This window comes from Diabrotica virgifera, chromosome 6 (genome assembly GCF_917563875.1).
Source record: "Diabrotica virgifera virgifera chromosome 6, PGI_DIABVI_V3a".
Classification (NCBI taxonomy): Eukaryota; Metazoa; Arthropoda; class Insecta; order Coleoptera; family Chrysomelidae; genus Diabrotica; species Diabrotica virgifera.
The window spans coordinates 94,050,197-94,069,460 of NC_065448.1; the positions used below are offsets into that span (position 1 = coordinate 94,050,197).

The window sequence follows — 19,264 nt, forward strand, 5'->3', positions numbered from 1 at the left end:
ATATCGAAAACTATTTGAGATTTTTTATTGAAAATGGACATGTGGCATTCTTATGGCAGGAGTATCTTAAAGAAAAATTTTAGTGAAATTTGTGCACCCCATAAAAATTGTATGGGGATTTTGTTGCCTTAAACCCCCCCAAACTTTTGTGTACGTCTCAATTAAATTATTATTGTGGTACCATTAGTTAAATTCAATATTATTAAAACTTTTTTGCCTCTTAGTATTTTTTCGATAGGGCAGTTTTTATCGAATTGAGGCTTATTTTTCAATATGCTTACATAAAAATTTTATGGGGGTGTTGTTCTTTTAAACCCCCCAAATGTTTGTGTACGTTCCAATTAAAATATTACTGCGGTACCATTAGTTAAACACAATGTTTTTAAAACTTTTTTGCCTCCTTGTATTTTTTCAAAAAGGCACCTTTTATCGAGATGTGACTTCTTTTTTAATATGGTTCAAAATATCCCTAAAAATGTAAATCATAAATAAATGTTCATATTATTACTGTCTCCATAATCGTACTTAACCATATACAATATATGGTGGATTTGACAAATATTCGAAATATCTCGATAAAAACGGACTTTTCGGAAATAGTCCTGTCGCCAGGGGGGGTACAACGGCCTCGTTAATTCAGATGGACTTACCCAAGTTTTTTTTATGTATTTTGACCCGTAGAACACGAATTTTTTGGGTAACAGTTGATCCGGATGTCGATAAGATTGTTATAGACCAAGAACTTGAGGAATCAAATAACAGCGATTTTTGGCAAAACAAAACAATATTTTGTATTTTTTGAGTCATTTTAAGCAAAAAATATTTCTACAAGTTTTTTAGTAGGATGCACAGTTTTCGAGATAAACGCGGTTGAACTTTCAAAAAATCGAAAAACTGCAATTTTTAAACCCGAATAACTTTTGATTAAAAAATAAAATAGCAATTCTGCTTAGTGCCTTTGAAAGTTCAAGTCAAATTATGTCGGTTTTGATTATTTGCATTGCTAAAAATTTATTGTGTTATTGTTAAACAAAGCTACTGGTTCGTCCACATAAGTAGGAATAACAATTTTTAATTTTCTTGTTTTTGTAAAGAATATTTTAATTCATTTTCTTTTCAATATTATGGGACACCCCGTATATACGAGTAGGCCAATACCTAATTCAGTGAGTATGTATTAATTTTTATCATTATTTTCAAGTAAAAACCTTAAAGTTTTTTGTATGTAATTACCTGCCTACTCGCCTCATTTTAAAAAGACAATTCGCCAACCAACTCTCTTGGTTAACAGTCACTTACAATCATTCCGAAAAGTGTATAGAAACTCAATATAGTCCTCGCGAGTGATTTATACTTTATACTACTCAGCAATAGCAGTACGAAAAATAGCAGGCCTGCTCCAGCTTGTGCAACGAGAAATGACAAGGTAGGAAATATTTTTATTACAATTTACTTTAAGGTCTGGTTTTTTTACTGTTATTTTTTTTTATTCTATTTTAAATTCACCCTATGCTAAACAGTCCACTAATAAAGCTCACTGAGTTAGTAATCTCCTCCAAGACGATTTATTGATCCGTTACGAGCCGGATAGATCCATTTTCTATATTTTTTTCTTGCATTTTTCATTTTTCTAAGAGGGTAATATAGTCGGGGAAAGTTTCTTTTAAACCTGAATTAAATTGTTTGATTTTATTGTCATACTTTGCTAATTTACAAAGATCAGAATCAAATTCAGGTTATTTAACCGCATTTCCTTTGACTTTATTTTTTTGTTATTCTTTAACATAAGGCGATAAAATATTCTTTACAAAATTAAAATCACGTATCAATTAGTAAATTGGTTTTTTGTTTGTGCCGATCGTTAGTGGTACCTATACCTCAGTTAATGTTGTTTTTTAAGTAAAAAAGGAACACATTAATGTAAAAGTAATTATTATTAAATTGTCAACGTCGGCCAATAGACAAATTTTGTTATAATAATTATTATACAGGTTGACTCTATTATAGATGAAACTGTGTGTTTATTTTACACAGTAATTTTTATTTAAAGGGTTTATGTTTTATAATTATTTTTTGTCTATAAATATTCAAATAGCAGAGGACATAGTTTTCTATTTTATTAGCACAAAGTTCGGTTGTATTTTATTAATTTTAGTGTGGTGAACCTATTTTATTTCCTAACGCTAATTTCATATTTTTCTAAATTTATTAATTCTACATTTAAATTTACAAAATGGCAGATAAAATTAAAAAATATCAATCTTTGAGACAAGTTGAAGTGCAACAAATGACTGAAATTCATGCTGTTGCTTTAAAGGTAGCTGCTGACGATAAGAATTTTTACCCGGTTTTGGAAGTTATGTATGAAGGATTGGAAAAAATTCGTGACAATTTTTATGATCTTCATAATAAAATAATTATGTTAGTTTCTGAGCAAGATAATGAGGACGCGCTATTTAAAGTTGAAGATGATTGCCGTAGTAATTTTGACAAATTATATTATAAAATTAAATTAACATACGTGCAAGCCTTTAGAAAATCTTCAACATCAAGTCAGCAAACTACATCAACTTCACAGTCTCAAAATCCTTTACCTATAAATTATTTTAATTTACCGAAACCGGAATTGCCATCTTTCAGTGGAAAAATAACTGAATTTAGAAGTTTTATAGATCAGTTTGATGCTCGCGTTCATACTCTTACTTACTTACAACCAATTGACAAATTTAATTTGTTACTATCGTGTTTAAAGGGTGCAGCGCGCGATGCTGTGGATCATATTGACATCACAGCAAACAATTATCCAATTGCCTATGATCTGCTTTGTGAAAGGTTTAATAATGTTAGGGTGATCGCTGCCAATTTATGGAATAACCTTGAAAGTTCATCACAACTGACTTCAGAAGATCCAAAAGAACTACGCAAGTTGTTAAATACATTTTCGAAAAATGTGGCATCTCTAAATAAGCTAGGACTACCCACAGTACATTGGGATTTTATACTTGTTCAAATGATTTTAAAACGATTAACTGTTTCTTTAGTAACACGTTTTGAGCTTTTTCATAATAATTCAACCATCCCAAGCTATAAAAAACTGATTGATTTTTTAAATCAAAGTTGTCTCGCTTTAGATAATATTGATTTTCACACTAAACCAAAATCTAACTTTTCTAAAAAACCTAATTCTTCCAAATCTACATCATTGCTTGCTCCAACAGAACCTGAACCAAAATGTTCTATCTGTAAAACTAATGATACCCATGCCATTTATAAATGCTCCGTTTTTTTGGCAAAATCTCCTGTAGATCGATTTCAATTAATAAAAAAGAACAAGATGTGTATTAACTGTCTTGGATCACATCGTTCTAGCCTATGCAAATCTACATGGACTTGTCACTCGTGCCATAAAAAACATCATACACTACTTTGCTTCTCCTCTTCTAAGAAAGAAGAGAATGTTCAAGATTCGGCGGCATCCACTTTAAATTCAACGACTGGATCATCCGTTTCTGTGTGTTTTTCTTCCGCTGATAAAAGTACTTTGCTTTCCACTGCATGTATTGAGGTGCTTGATTGTCACGGTAACTACCAACCTGTTAGGTGTCTGTTAGATTCGGGAAGCATGACGTCCTTCATCTGTCAAAAGACCCTTAGGCGTTTAGGTTTACGTCCCATGAAAACTTCAGCTAACATCCAAGGATTAGGTTCTATGCAGTCGAACACTAATTTAGGTGGGGTTACCATTTCTTTTAAACCAGTACGTAAATCTTCTCCTATTTTGACAACCGATGCGTTAGTCTTGACAAAAATATGTGAGGATCAGCCTTTATGTAATTTAGAAGTTAATACTTGGCCCCATATTGCTAATTTAAAGTTAGCAGATGATAACTTCTTTCGTAGAGGATCCATAGACATTCTTTTAGGAGCTGATGTATTCTCTACAATTCTTTTGGATGGACGTATTTACGGCAATCAAGATGAACCTGATGCAATTAATACTATATTTGGCTATGTGCTTATGGGAAAAGTAAATATTTCAAAGGCACCTACTCTTACGTCTTTATTTTGCCAAGTTAAAGATACGGTTTCTTTGGATCAGCAAATAAAGAAATTCTGGGAATTAGAAGCAGTCCCTGAAGTTTTTTGCTTAGCTCCTGATGACGCTAAAGTGGAAAATATGTTTATGAATACTTATACGCGTGAACATTCAGGACGCTTTGTAGTAGATCTACCTTTTAAGGAAGAAAATCCTGTCTTTCCTAATATTAGATCACTTGCTCTTAGTAGGTTTTATTCATTAGAAAGAAGGCTTCAAAAATCTCCTGAACTTTATGACCAATACCGCACCTTTATGAAGGAATTTGTTGAGCTCGGTCACATGGAACCTGTCCCATTGAATAACTTCGATTCACCTTATGTTTACTATTTATCGCATCATTGTGTTTTAAGACCTGAAAGTCTAACAAGTAAATTAAGGGTCGTTTTTAATGGTTCCGGGCATCTTCCAAATCAACCCTCACTCAATGACAAATTATTCACTGGTCCTAAGCTTCAGACTGACATCTGTACAATTTTGATTAATTTTCGATTGCATGGTTATGTAATTACGGCCGATATTTCTAAAATGTATAGGCAAATTTTAATTAATCCTACTCAAACAGATTATCAAAGAGTACTTTGGCGTTCTAATAATTCTGAACCTGTTCGAGATCTTCGTATCAACAGAGTTGTTTATGGTCTCTCTTGTTCTCCTTATCTTGCTATTAGATGTCTACATCAGTTGGCTAATGATGACGGGGATTCGTTTCCTCTAGCAGCCGAGGCACTTAAAACTGGAACCTACGTTGATGATATCGTTTCTTCCTGTCCTAGTTTCGAAAATGCCTTAGCACTAAGAGACGAACTTATTGCCTTACTTGCCAAAGGAGGTTTTGAGTTGAAAAAATGGTCCAGTAATGTACCCGATTTATTGAAAGGATTAGCTGTATCAGATTTAGCAATAAAACCTCTTACATTTAATGATGGTATTTCGTCCAAAACACTTAAAGTATTAGGGTTGGAATGGGACGCTTCTTCGGATACATTTGCTTTTAAAGTTCAAGTTTTAGACTCTTCTTGTACAAAACGTCATCTTTTGTCCAATTTAGCAAAAATATTTGATCCTCTTGGATTTTTATCTCCAATAACATTTCTAATTAAACACCTTATTCAAAGAATATGGACTCAAAAGATTGGTTGGGATGATGCTCCATCAAAAGAAATTATCCGTTTGTGGAAAAAATACATTGATGATGTAGCATATTTGAGTAAATTAAATTTACCTCGTCGTTTATTAATTGACGATATTTTACGCTTAGAAGTTCACTGTTTTGGTGACGCTAGCGAGAAAGGTTACTGCGCTGTCTTGTACTTTCGATGCTTATCACCTTCAGGCCAACCTTTTGTTTCTTTTGTTATAGCTAAATCTAAGGTCGCACCCATTAATAAGGGACTTACTATTCCAAGATTAGAATTGTCTGCTGCGGTTTTAGTGGCTCGACTAGTCTCCTTTGTTTCTTCTGTTATTAAAGATAAAGTAGAAATCAAGGAAATATACTGTTATTCTGATTCTGCTGTTACATTACGTTGGTTACAATCTTCCCCTCATCAGTGGAAAACTTTTGTGAGCAATAGAGTAGCTTATGTGCAGGAACGAGTAACTTCTTCATGTTGGCACTATGTTCCTTCTGAAGAGAATCCTGCTGACATTGGTTCAAGGGGTTGCTTACCCTCTGAGTTAATTAACTATTCCAAATGGTGGGCGGGGCCAACCTTCTTACAATCTGATCCGCTAACGTTCTTTGAACTTAATTCAAAGGAGTCTACTAATGTAAATTTGGAAGTGCGGACTGTCGCATTGATTGCTGAAATTCCCAATAATTTTTTAGATATTTTATTGGATCGTCATTCGTCTTTAAATAGGTGTGTTCGATGTTTGTGTTACATTATTCGTTTTTTCCATTATGTAACCAAAAACCGATATGGTAATCTGGAAATAGGTTGTTTAAGTTTATTGGAGCAACATAACTCCTTACTGGTTTTTGTTAAACGAACACAGCAGATCTTTTTTAATACTTTAATAAATTTTATCCAAGATAAACAGCTGCTTCCAAAAAATTTAAGAAAGCTTTCACCTTTTATCGATGCAAAGGGAATTCTACGTGTAGGTAGTCGCCTAGCTAATGCGCCCATTTCGTATGATCGCAAATTTCCGGCATTACTTCCTAACAGTTGTAAATTAACTGATATGATTATTGAATCTACTCATCTGCAATATCTACACGCCGGGCTTCAAACTGTTCAATACCTAATTTCTCAGCGTTTTTGGATTATATCTTCCAAACGAGCCATTCGTAGAGTACTGTCTAAATGTGTTAAATGTTTTAAGGTGAATCCTTTGTCTCCAGTTCCGTTAATGGGAAATCTACCGCTAGCTCGAATATCTCAACTAAAACCTTTCAGTAATGTTGGAGTTGATTTTGCGGGCCCTTTTCCTATAAGAGCTTCCAAACTTCGAAAGTCTCAAACTCTTAAAGCGTATTTGTCGCTTTTTATTTGTTTCTCAACAAAAGCTCTTCATTTAGAGCTCGTATCTGATTTATCCACTGACGCGTTTTTAGCTGCGTTTAAGCGATTTGTCAGTCGTAGAGGCCGATGTCAACATGTTTATAGTGACAATGGCACTAACTTTGTTGGAGCCAGAGCAGAACTTAACAGATTGGCATCACAAGCTGCTTCTCATGAATCTATTCAATGGCATCTCATTCCCCCTTCTTCTCCACACTTTGGAGGTTTATGGGAATCTAATATTAAGACGGTAAAGGGTCATTTAATTCGCACAATTGGAGAACAAGTACTAACTTTTGAAGAGTTATATACTATTTTTTCTCAAATTGAGGCCATCATGAATTCGAGGCCAATATGCCCGTTAAGTTCAGACCCAAACGATCTTAGTGCGTTAACTCCAGGACATTTTTTGACCATGGAGCCTTTGAGTGCTCCGCCCGAAGAAACGTTGCTCGATGTTCCGCACAATCGGTTGAATCGTTGGCAATTATTAAATAAGTTGCACCAACAGATTTGGGAACGGTGGTCTAAGGAGTACCTCCAAACTCTTCATCAAAGGGCTAAATGGAATTCTCCGTCTCCAAACGTCCAACTAGGTACCTTAGTGGTAATCCGCCAAAATAATATTCCCCCGCTACAATGGCCTTTGGGCCGTATAATTGAGGTTCATCCTGGATCTGATGGTATAGTTAGAGTGGCCACAGTGAAAACTAATAGTGGTATATATAAACGCTCTATAGTAAAATTATGTCCTCTGCCTTTTGAGCCGTAACAATACTGCGTATTGTGGTGGGCGGTTGTGGTTCGTCCACATAAGTAGGAATAACAATTTTTAATTTTCTTGTTTTTGTAAAGAATATTTTAATTCATTTTCTTTTCAATATTATGGGACACCCCGTATATACGAGTAGGCCAATACCTAATTCAGTGAGTATGTATTAATTTTTATCATTATTTTCAAGTAAAAACCTTAAAGTTTTTTGTATGTAATTACCTGCCTACTCGCCTCATTTTAAAAAGACAATTCGCCAACCAACTCTCTTGGTTAACAGTCACTTACAATCATTCCGAAAAGTGTATAGAAACTCAATATAGTCCTCGCGAGTGATTTATACTTTATACTACTCAGCAATAGCAGTACGAAAAATAGCAGGCCTGCTCCAGCTTGTGCAACGAGAAATGACAAGGTAGGAAATATTTTTATTACAATTTACTTTAAGGTCTGGTTTTTTTACTGTTATTTTTTTTTATTCTATTTTAAATTCACCCTATGCTAAACAGTCCACTAATAAAGCTCACTGAGTTAGTAATCTCCTCCAAGATGATTTAGCTACAAACAACTAGTGCGTGAGTGATGTTTCTATGATTTCTCATTTAAAATCGAACGAGTAGGTAGAATAGGTACTAGTGCAATCAAGACTATTTCTACGTTACATGCGTTAAAACGCATGTAAAAGCACGGGAAACCCTACGTGTTTATAGCTTTGTTAAACAATAAAAAAATAAATTTTTACCAATGCAAATAATCAAAACCGATAAAATTTGACTTAAACTTTCAAATGCGGTAAGCAGACTTGCTATTTCATTTTTTAATCAAAAGTTATTCGGGTTCAAAAATTGCAATTTTTCGATTTTTTTAAAGTTCAACCGCGTTTATCTCGAAAACTGTGCATCCTACGAAAAAACTTGTAGAAATATTTTTTACTTAAAATGGCCCAAAAAATACAAAATATTGTTTTGTTTTGCCAAAAATCGCTGTTATTTGATTCCTCAAGTTCTTGGTCTATAACAATCTTATCGACATCCGGATCAACTGTTACCCAAAAAATTCGTGTTCTACGGGTCAAAATACATAAAAAAAACTTGAGTAAGTCCATCTGAATTAACGAGGCCGTTGTACCCCCCCTGGCGACAGGACTAAAAAGTATTAAGAGGCAAAAAAGTTTTAAAAACATTGTGTTTAACTAATGGTACTACAAGAACAATTTAATTGGAACGTCCACAAAAGTTTGGGGGGGTTTAAAGTAACCAAACCCCCATAAAATTTTTATGGAGTGTATAAATTTCACTATAATTTTTTGTTAAGATGCTATCGCCATAAGAATGCCACATGTCCATTTTCAGTAAAAAATCTCCAACAGTTTTCGATACATTCGAAAAAATCGATTTTCATTTTGTAACTTAAAAGGGCTGTAACTTTTTTATGTGCACATTTGTACTAAGGTAAGTTAGGTTCAATCGAATTATTTTTGGTCCCAGAATATGTGGTTAAATTTATGACCTGTATTTTTGTTTCACCCTGTATAAACAAAGACAAATATTCGCAATTCGGCAATTACTACATTAACAGTAGGATGTGCGTAAGATAACTTAGTGTTGCATTAATATTTTGTGACCAAAATTAGTAAACGACAAAATACAACAGTAGGATATGTATGTTGTCTTAGTGTTACATTATAGCATATGAGTTAAAAAAAATTCAGCTACACAAGGATATGTAATATTGTGAAAAAAGTATTCCACTTTTTATTTATCTTAGTGTTACACTCAACAGAAGGGTTTATTTCCAATCATTTGAAATGGTTATTCCAAAAGTCATTTTTTTACATATCCTAGTGTTGCTTTGAGGCGACGATATGTTATGAGTATTTTAAAGATACCAAAATTGGTGTACAGAAAGAGGACCGAAATAAAAAAGTGATGGTTCGAAAATTATGAACCAATTGTTTATATCTTTCCCGTAAATGCCGGTCAACTTTGACGGGTTGTATCTCAGTAACCGCTCATCACGATTAAACGTTTGTTCTTTTAGAAGAATTCTGACGCTTTTTTTCCAATACCGATTTTATTTTTTAATTTAATTTAATATTTTCCGTGATATTCTATTTTTTTATAAGACAAAAAATTGTTTATAATTTTAAAATATTCTTGAGGCTGCTTAAATAATCCAATTTCAATTCTGTAAAGTACATTAGATAGACATAGTGTCATTTTATAAAAAAATCATAGTTATTCATATGCATCATAATTATTGCGGTTCTTAGAGCGGCATAAGTTTTTAATTAACAATTCAATTGTTGTTAAACTGTCAATTTAATTTCCATCGGCTTCTGGAATTATAATCTATACGAAAACAGCTTTTATATTACCAAGCTCTTTAATTATTGATAAACAATTACTTACCTAAAATTTTAGTTAAAAATTAAAGATTTTGTTGGAAAAAATCGCATTTGCCGGGGAAAATTTTCGTCGAAGTAAATAGGGAAAAGACGTCTCTATGCAGAATATACTTACGGTGAATTTTTATTTGGTTGTTTTTGGTGTAAAGTTAAAATCTTTGGAGTTATAGAGCAAAAATTAAAAAAACACGATTTTCGGGCGCCATTTTGTTTATAAAAAAAGTAGCACACTATCTGCGGATTTTGCACACCAAAATTATAAATATATACAATCATAAGACTTGATTCCAGCAATAAAATTGCTGGTATTATAAATAACTTTTCCTTGTATTTTGCTAATTAGCCCAGAGTATTTGTTAATTTTGAAGTAAACCGCGCCACAAAAGAGTCTCAAACAGCAAACTTTATCAAAGGTACTCTTTTGTGGCGCTTTTTACTTCAAATTTAGAAAATAATATGGACAAATCTATCAGAATAAAACTATGATTTTATTTTTCATTAAAATAAAAAAAAATTTCGCGCCACGTAATACTCATATTAGCTCTTTTGTAGTTGGAATATTGTGTGTTGTGTGCTTCACTCATTTTTACCGCGTTTAGCGGTTTTTTATTCTTGTATGTTTTTTTTAATAATACCCGAATATTTGTTACTATAATATAGTACCTATATTATTCAGTGTGTCAATTTGAAAATGTAACTATAATTTGGTCCCTATAGAAAACTAAAAATAAGCAAAAAATCAAGTTTATCTGTGAGGAGGACATTTTGTAGACCACTTTTCAATTAAATGACATTAACCCTTTAGCGAGGGCAGAGACAACTCCCAAAATGTTTAATAGAAAAGGTAGTTGAGTGACACCTCAACTGAAGTTCGTTCAACCACCATTTCAAAAAACCACATACATTATATTTATTTTTAATACGTTTGGAAATATTATGTAAAACTGTAAAGGCCCTTTGGAATGTTTCTTTTAAGTTGTCGTTTTTGAGTTATAAACAATTTAAAGTTGGAAAAAGAACAAAAGAATAGGATTTTAAAGGCACAAAACATAGGTAGAAAATATAATTTTTAAAATTACGAAGTACCTAAATTCAAGTTTAAACCTTATTCTATCAGTTTTTGACATATACCAGGGCAATAAGACAAAAATATACCCTGTTCGTGACACTTCAACAGCCAGGATACTAAAGCGTTTTTTCGATAGGTAATACCTATAAGAACAAATTTTAACTATTTCCTACGTAGGATATGGCGGTCATTTTTATTTATAAACAATTTATTGTCAAAAAACGGCTTTTTTTAATTTTGTTTTTCAAATCAATGGAAAACATTAAGACTTATGGTTTTCTTAGTACAAACATCTTCGACAGAATGGAAAAAGTTTAAAATGGCATATTACAAAGTTTGATATACTCATTTATTGTTAATATAATTGCAAAAAAATGTCGCAACTGCAAAAAAAAATAATTTCGCAATAACTATTATAAAAATAGGTATACAGCTTTGAAATTTTTGTCAAATGAGGATTCTTTGGTACTTAAAACGTAATAAAAATTTCAAAGCGGTTCATTAAATTGTTTAAATTTTTTTCACATTTTTTATCCTAGAGAGCTTTTTTTTGCAATAACATAAGTCAGAAAAAAATTATTTTAGAACCATTCTACAGATGTCAAATAAAAGACCATAAGCTATACTTTCAAACTGGTTAAAAAAAAGTGAATAAAAAATGCATTTATTAGTAATAAATAATTATGAAAAAATATCGTTAATTTTTCCCTATAAACTTTTTTAATTACTTTTTTCAAAAAGATCTATTTTTTACCGTGTTTTAAGTGCACAACTACCAAGTAATTCTATGTATATTTGATAATTGATGAAAAATTGTAATCTTCTTCTTCTTTAGGTGCCATGTCTGTATTCAGACGTTGGCCGTCATCATGTTTACAATTTCTTGAAACGTCTCTCTATCGGCTGCTGCGCGAAATAATTCTTCTACTGTGCAGTCACACCATTGTCTAATATTACGCAGCCATGAAAGTTTCTTTCGACCAATCCATCTCTTTCCCTCCACTTTTCCTTGTATTTTAAGGCCAAACAGATGGTATTTAGGTCCTCTAATTATATGGCCGAAGTATTCTGTTTTTCTCCTCTTTATGATGCTTATGAGCAGATGTTTTGAATTCAGCATTTGAAGAACACCTTCATTAGAAGTGTGCGAAACCCACGATATCTTTAGGATTCGTCGATAGCACCACAATTCGAATGCTTCTATTTTGTTTAGCATTGTGGTTTTTAACGTCCATGTCTCACAACCATACAATAGGATAGACCACACATAACATTTCAGCACCTTCTTTCGAATATTCATCGACAGGTTTCTGTTACATAAAACTGGTTTCCAGGTCATAAAAGCCTTCCGTGATATTTAGATCCTAGTTATTATCTCTTCATCAGAGTCACAATTTACATTTAACCAGCTGCCAAGGTACTTAAAATGATTTACCCCTTCTAACTCCTCTCCATCAAGAGAAAGCTGACCTTGATCTATATTAATCTTTCTAACTGCCATCCACTTTGTCTTTGAAATATTGATTTTAAGGCCTCTCCGATAACTTTCTTCACTGACTAGATTTAGTAGTGTCTGAAGATCTTGTAAATTTTCAGCAAGAATGGCTGTATCGTCAGCATATCTAATATTGTTGATTACTTCTCCGCCTAGCCTTACTCCCTCTTGTCTGTCATCCAAAGCCTCCCTAAAGATTTCTTCAGAGTACAGATTAAAAAGGGTGGGTGATAAAACACAACCTTGTCGTACTCCACGTTTTATCGGCAGTTTTTCAGTACGACTGTCTCCAATTTGGATAGAGGCTACTTGATTGTAATATAAGTATTTCAGCAGTCTTATATCGTAGTGGTCAAGTCCTGCTGCCTGCAGGCAACCGAAAAGTGTATCATGTTGTACTCGGTCGAATGCCTTCTCGAAGTCGATGAAACAAACATAAATGTTCTTTCGGAATTCACAACTTTTTTGTAATAGAACGCGCATACAAAATAGTGCTTTGTATTTGGAGTATTTTCTCAAAAAGCATCGTCAAAAAGTCACTGATGTGTCTCTCCCATTCTTTGCACTGTTGTTCGTGATCACAAATTTTTCCGTCTGCGGTTTTAAGTACGTGGGCATTTTTCTGTTTTCTAATTCCGGAGGTATATTTAAGTTTCTTGTGGAGGTTGAAACTGTCATGCTTTCTTTGGAAGTCTTCTATTTCTTTACATGAATTCTCGAGCCAGGATTCTTTGGCCTGTTTCATTTTTCTTTTTATGAGTTTGTTGATTTCACTGTATTTGATAATATTTCTATTTTTGTATTTTCGTCGAACTTCCATCAGGTCTAGAATTTCTTGGTTCATCCAGTCATTTTTTGCCAACATTGTAGGTGTTTTTAAAGATTCCCTTACGTCCTCTAAAATCGAGTTTTGAATATCGTACCAACATTCGTAAATGTAATAAATATAAATATAATTTATTAAATAAAAAAATAAAAATATATAGGTAAGGAAAATTTTACCATACATAAATACCATGCATAATTATTTATTGCTAATAAATGCATTATTATATTCACTTTTTTTTAACCAATTTGAAAGTATAGCTCATGTTCTTTCATTTGATACATGTAGAATGGTTCTAACATTATTTATTTCTGACTTATGTTACTGCAAAAAAAGCTCTCTAGGATAAATAATTTGAATAAAATTTGAACAATTGAATGAATCGCTTTGACATTTTTGTCACATATTAATCACCAAATAACCCAAAAAATTTTACAATGGTTAGTGCAAAATTAATTTTTTTTTAATTTCGACATTTTTAGAATTTTTTTTTTAAATTTCGATATTAAACTTTGTTATACGCCATTTAAGCTTTCTTCATTCTGTCGAAGATATTTGTACTTAGAAAACCATAAGTCTCAATGTTTTACATTGATTTAAAAAAAAATTAAAAGAAGCCGTGTTTGGACACTAAATTAGTTATAAATAAAAATGGCCGCCAGATCCTACGCAGGAAATAGTTACAATTTGTTCTTATAGGGATTATCAGTCGAAAAAACGACCCGTGTTGAGCTGCCCCCCCCCCACTTGCAAAAATCAAAAAACAAATAGCCCTGATTTATGAGCTGTTTATGAGCTCTCATATTCCGCAAACTAAAAATTTTGAGCTCGCTCCACTGAGCAGGAATTTGATACTTTAGTGGGGGGGGGGGGGCTGAGTCAGCCCCCCCACTACTTAAAAATAGGAATATTGAATCGGTTTTTGCTGCAGAATTACGAGCTATTTATGAGCTCTTGAAATTATATGGTTTCGATTTTTGAGCTCATCCCCTTCACCCCCAAACAACCCTTTAATTGATTTAACTTAAGAGAAAAATGCTGAGAAAACTTAAAATATATCGTATTGCGGATATAATTCCTGTAGCGTATATACTCTAAGAATAAACTATTAAATCACGTGCATTTCGATTATTGAGCTACAACCCCTTCGCAAGAAAACCACCCTATCTTCCCAGCTTAAGAGAAAGTTGTGCTTAAAATGCATTAAACTAATTATTTGGCGACTACATATCATTGAATAATTTATAAGCTTCAAAATTACGCGCATTTAGATCAGTAAATTGCAATTTATTTTGTATAGTGCAGTCACTGAAAGTAAAAATCAACGATTACCTTCAATTTCGGTGAATCTTCATCGATTTTCACGAAAATTGGTCAGTGGTTAGAGGATACCTCAAGAAATAAAGGTGACATGGTACCACCTTGCGCCTTTACCCTGAGGGTGTATACCGCCGCTTTTCGTGGGTGAAAATTATTTTATAAAAAATAACTGCACAAATTTATAAAAGAGAAAATTATAAGCAAAATTTATTATATAAAGTTATTAAAATAAGTCAATACATTTTAAGTTATTAAAGATAAAAATTTTAATTATTCGTGAAAAAAATGCATGTTTTGAAGCGGTTTTTTGTAAATCACTGAAAAACTAAGTTTTTACAAAAAAATTAATAGTAGTTTTATTCGTATAGCTTATATTCTAAGAATAAACTCTTCAATCACGCGCCTTTCGATTATTGAGCTACAACCCCTTCGCAAGAAAACCATCCCATATTCCCGGCTTAAGAGAGAGTTGTACTTAAAATAATTTAAATTAATTATTTGGCGACTATATATCATTTAATAATTTATGATCTCGCAAAATATACGCATCTCAATTATTGAATTGCCATTTTCTTTCTATAGTGCAGTCACTAAAGGTAAAAATCAACTGTGACCTTCGATTTTGGTAAATCGCCATTCGTTTTCACGAAAATTGGTGAGCGGATTGTGATGCTATCAGCTTTTTCTGGAGCTCATTTTCGATAGGTATTTCTAAGTACTTTGACAAGTATTTAGTACCTAAGTGTCTTTCCGGTTATTTAAGCTTGAATCCTTAGATTTGAACAGTCGCAGAAAAAAAATACATTTAATTACCAATAACTTACTTTAAATTAACATTAAAGGGTTTTTCAAGTAAGCAATTTATTATATTTCTTATTAGCTTCAATTTTAGTAATGAACACTTTTTTGTAAAAACTTACAGTTTTTGAGTTATTTATGAAAAATCGCTTTAAAGCATGCATTTTCTTTCACAAAAATTAAAATATTTGATCTTTAATAACTCAAAAAGTATTGATTTATTTTAATCACATTATATAACAAATTTTGATTACAATTTGTCCCTCTCTCGATTTGTGGGGTTATTTTTACTAAAGTAATTTTCACCCCCGAGAAGGGGTGACATATACCCCAGGTTAAAACCCCAAGTTGTTATTGTTAATTCGTGAAAATGAATGGAGATTTACCGAAATCGAAGGTCATAGTAGAGTTTACCTTCAGTGACTACACTATAGAAAGAAAATGACAATTCAATAATTGAGATGCTTATATTTTACAAGCTCATAAATTATTAAACGATATGTAGTCGCCAAATAATTAATTTAAATTATTTTAAGTACAATTCTCTCTTAAGCCGGGAATATGGGATGGTTTTCTTGCGAAGGGGTTGTAGCTCTATAATCGAAAGGCGCGTGATTTAAGAGTTTATTCTTAGAATATAAGCTATACGAATTAAACTACTATTAACTTTTTTGTAAAAACTTACAGTTTTTCAGTGATTTATGAAAAACCGCTTCATAACATGCATTTTTTTCACGAATAATTAAAATCTTTGATCTTTAATAACTTAAAAAGTATTGACTTATGTTATTAACTTTATATAATAAATTTTGCTTTTAATTTGTTCTTTTATTGATTTGTGCAGTTATTTTTAATAAAATAATTTTCACCCCCGAGAAGGGGCGGTATCCACCCTCAGGGTAAAGGCGCAAGGTGGTACCATGTCACCTTTATTTCTTGACGTATCCTCTAACCACTGACCAATTTTCGTGAAAATCGATGAAGGTTCACTGAAATTGAAGGTAATCGTTGATTTTTACCTTCAGTGACTGCACTATACAAAATAAATTGCAATTTACTGATCTAAATGCGCGTAATTTGGAAGCTTATAAATTATTCAATGATATGTAGTCGCCAAATAATTAGTTTAATGCATTTTAAGCACAACTTTCTCTTAAGCCGGGAAGATAGGGTGGTTTTCTTGCGAAGGGGTTGTAGCTCAATAATCGAAATGCACGTGATTTAATAGTTTATTCTTAGAGTATATACGCTATAGAAATTATATCCGCAATACGATATATTTTAAGTTTTCTCAGCATTTTTCTCTTAAGTTAAATCAATTGAAGGGTTGTTTGGGGGTGAAGGGGATGAGCTCAAAGATCGAAACTATATAATTTCAAGAGCTCATAAATAGCTCGTAATTCTGCAGCAAAAATCGATTCAATATTCCTATTTTTAAGTAGGGGGGGACTCAGTATCAAATAGCTAAAGTATCAAATTCCTGCTCAGTGGAACGAGCTCAAAATTTTTAGTTTGCGGAATATGAGAGCTCATAAGTAGCTCATAAATCAGGTCTATTTGTTTTTTGATTTTTGCAAGTGGGGGGGGGGCAGCTCAACACGGGTGAAAAAACGCTTCAGTACCCTGGTTGCTGAAGTGTCATGAAAAAAACCTTATTACCCTGGACTAATAAGTGTTTTGGATTTATTTTATTATAAAACATTGTTTTTCAGTTGTTAATGCAGCCCGATCGCGCGTCTTTATAAGGAACCTTCCTCATTAACAGTTAAAAAAATATATTTTAGAATTAAACATGGCAAAAATTGTTATCGTGATCTGATAAAAGAAGTTTTGAATTTGAATTCAGGTACTTGATGATTACAAACATAATATTTTTGAGTCTTGAAAATCGTCATCTTTCGTTCTGTTTTCAGTTTTAATTTGTTTATAACTCGAAAACGATCAACTTAACAGAAAAATTACAAAAGATTTCTTTTTGTTTACAACGATCCAAAAAATCTGAAATAGTATCTGTCTGAGCCGAAAATTTTTTTTTATTAAAAAAGTCATGTTTTATTAACTAATAATTAATTATTGTCAGAACAAAATCAGATCGGGCGCCCCTTGTTTTTTTTTATTGTTAACATACTAAATTATATATCCAATAACTTTTTTCCAATAAATATATCGCTCGAGATCCACCTTTTATCGGATCGTGGATCGTCCACTATAAAGTTTTCTATATGAACATATTATATCTTAAAAGTTTACAAGAATCATTAAGAGAATGCAGTTTAACCTAACTGTCTTCAAGACAAAAAGGATCAATATTACTTAATGTAACAACCGTTTATCCCAAGATTATGTAACTTATGTAACACTTTTTTAGGTCGGCGTTTTAGAGAGCTACCACTTCAGAAAAACCGGAAAGCTAATATCCCTCAGCGAACAAAATGTCGTCGATTGTTTTTCTAGCAACTCGTGTTTGGGAGGACTTCCAGAAGACGCCCTTACTTTCATACAAAAAAATGGTGTAAGTACGGAAGCTGAATATCCCTATAAAGATAAACAGATGGCTTGTAAACCTTCATCTAATAAAACACGCATCGATTTTAAATCTTATCAGTATATAAATGAGAAAGAAGAAGAGTTAAAAAATGCCGTAAAGGAGAATGGGCCCGTATCAGTTGGTATGTACGTGGACGGTAGATTGAGGCTTTACTCAGAAGGAGTATGGTATAACAAAAAATGTTCAGACACGGAGAACCACGCAATGGTTCTCGTGGGTTATGGTACAGAGAACGGGGTGGATTATTGGCTTATTAAAAATTCATGGGGCACATCTTGGGGAGAAGATGGCTACATGAAAGTAGCTAGAGGTAGACATGATAATTATTGTGGTCTCACTGGTAGTTCTATTTATTTAACATAATTGTTTTGTAAATAATTAAATAAATGTTTCAGTCTTATGCATTGTTTTATCTTATGTTCTTAAAGAAATAAAAATAATAAAAATCGATAAAATTGTTGACCGTATAGTTAAAAGCAAGTGCTACACATGTGCCTCATTAAAACTTGGGTCCAATAATAAATCTAAGTTGAATTCAATTTCTTCTGTGGCATATTGAATTCTCTGTAAAATTTAATGAACAATCCTTTGTAAAAGGTATAATTTTTTTATTAAAATCTCTTTAAGGGCTACAGCACATAACGTTTTCGATTTTTAACAAAATCATCATCAGTGTTAATGACAGGTTAGTTGTAAGCTGATCCACCAAAGAAATACCAGGGCGAGAACCCTTTAAATATGGTATACAATTATAGGATGAATAATATTTATCAAGGATTAGGCCCTTGGACACTGTATGACTCTCCCATCACTGGGTTGCAAAGCGAGTTGATGTGTTTCTACAGGACGACTCATCATCATTAAGTTGCCATCTAAGAGTCGTCATGTAGAGGCACATCAACTCGCTTCACCACGCACGTGATGGGAGAGTCATACTGTGCCCAAGGGCCTAATTCTTTATAAATATTATCCATTCTATGGAATTTTAAGCAAATATGCCAATATAACATAATTTTGTACCATTTAAAAAGTTCTCACCCTAGCATTTATTTGGTGGCTCAGCTTGAAATTACTGTTGTTAACACTGATGATGATTTTGTTAAAGATCGAAAACGTTCTGATATAGCCCTTAAATGGATTTTAACAAAAACATTTTATACGTTTTAAAAAGCATTTTTTATTAAATTTTTGTGATTATACTGCCAACAACAGGAAAAATTCTTTCTTTTCTTTGTGGATTTTGAATTATCGTTGTTAAATTTTCTCAATGCCAAAAATCATTTCGTGTAATAAGTACTATATGAGACCACAGATGAAAAGCTAATAGGACTCAGGCAACCTTGGTCTAGAAAAATTAGGACCCACACATTTTCCTATAAAACGTCTAAACGATCTCTAGCTTCTATAAACCCTAAAAGTTAAA

At 32.5% G+C, this 19,264-nt stretch overlaps 1 protein-coding gene across 1 annotated transcript in view; it reads left to right on the forward strand.

Moving 5' to 3' along the window:
- LOC126885881 (uncharacterized) overlaps positions 1 to 18,241 on the forward strand; it is a 28,946-nt gene extending 10,705 nt beyond the window's left edge. Inside the window, exon 3 of the mRNA XM_050652675.1 lies at positions 17,662 to 18,241. Within this exon, the coding sequence (XP_050508632.1) occupies positions 17,662 to 18,204 (543 nt within the window). The 3' untranslated portion in view covers positions 18,205 to 18,241. The remainder of the gene's footprint in view (positions 1 to 17,661) is intronic.
- The last annotated feature ends 1,023 nt before the right edge of the window (positions 18,242 to 19,264 follow it).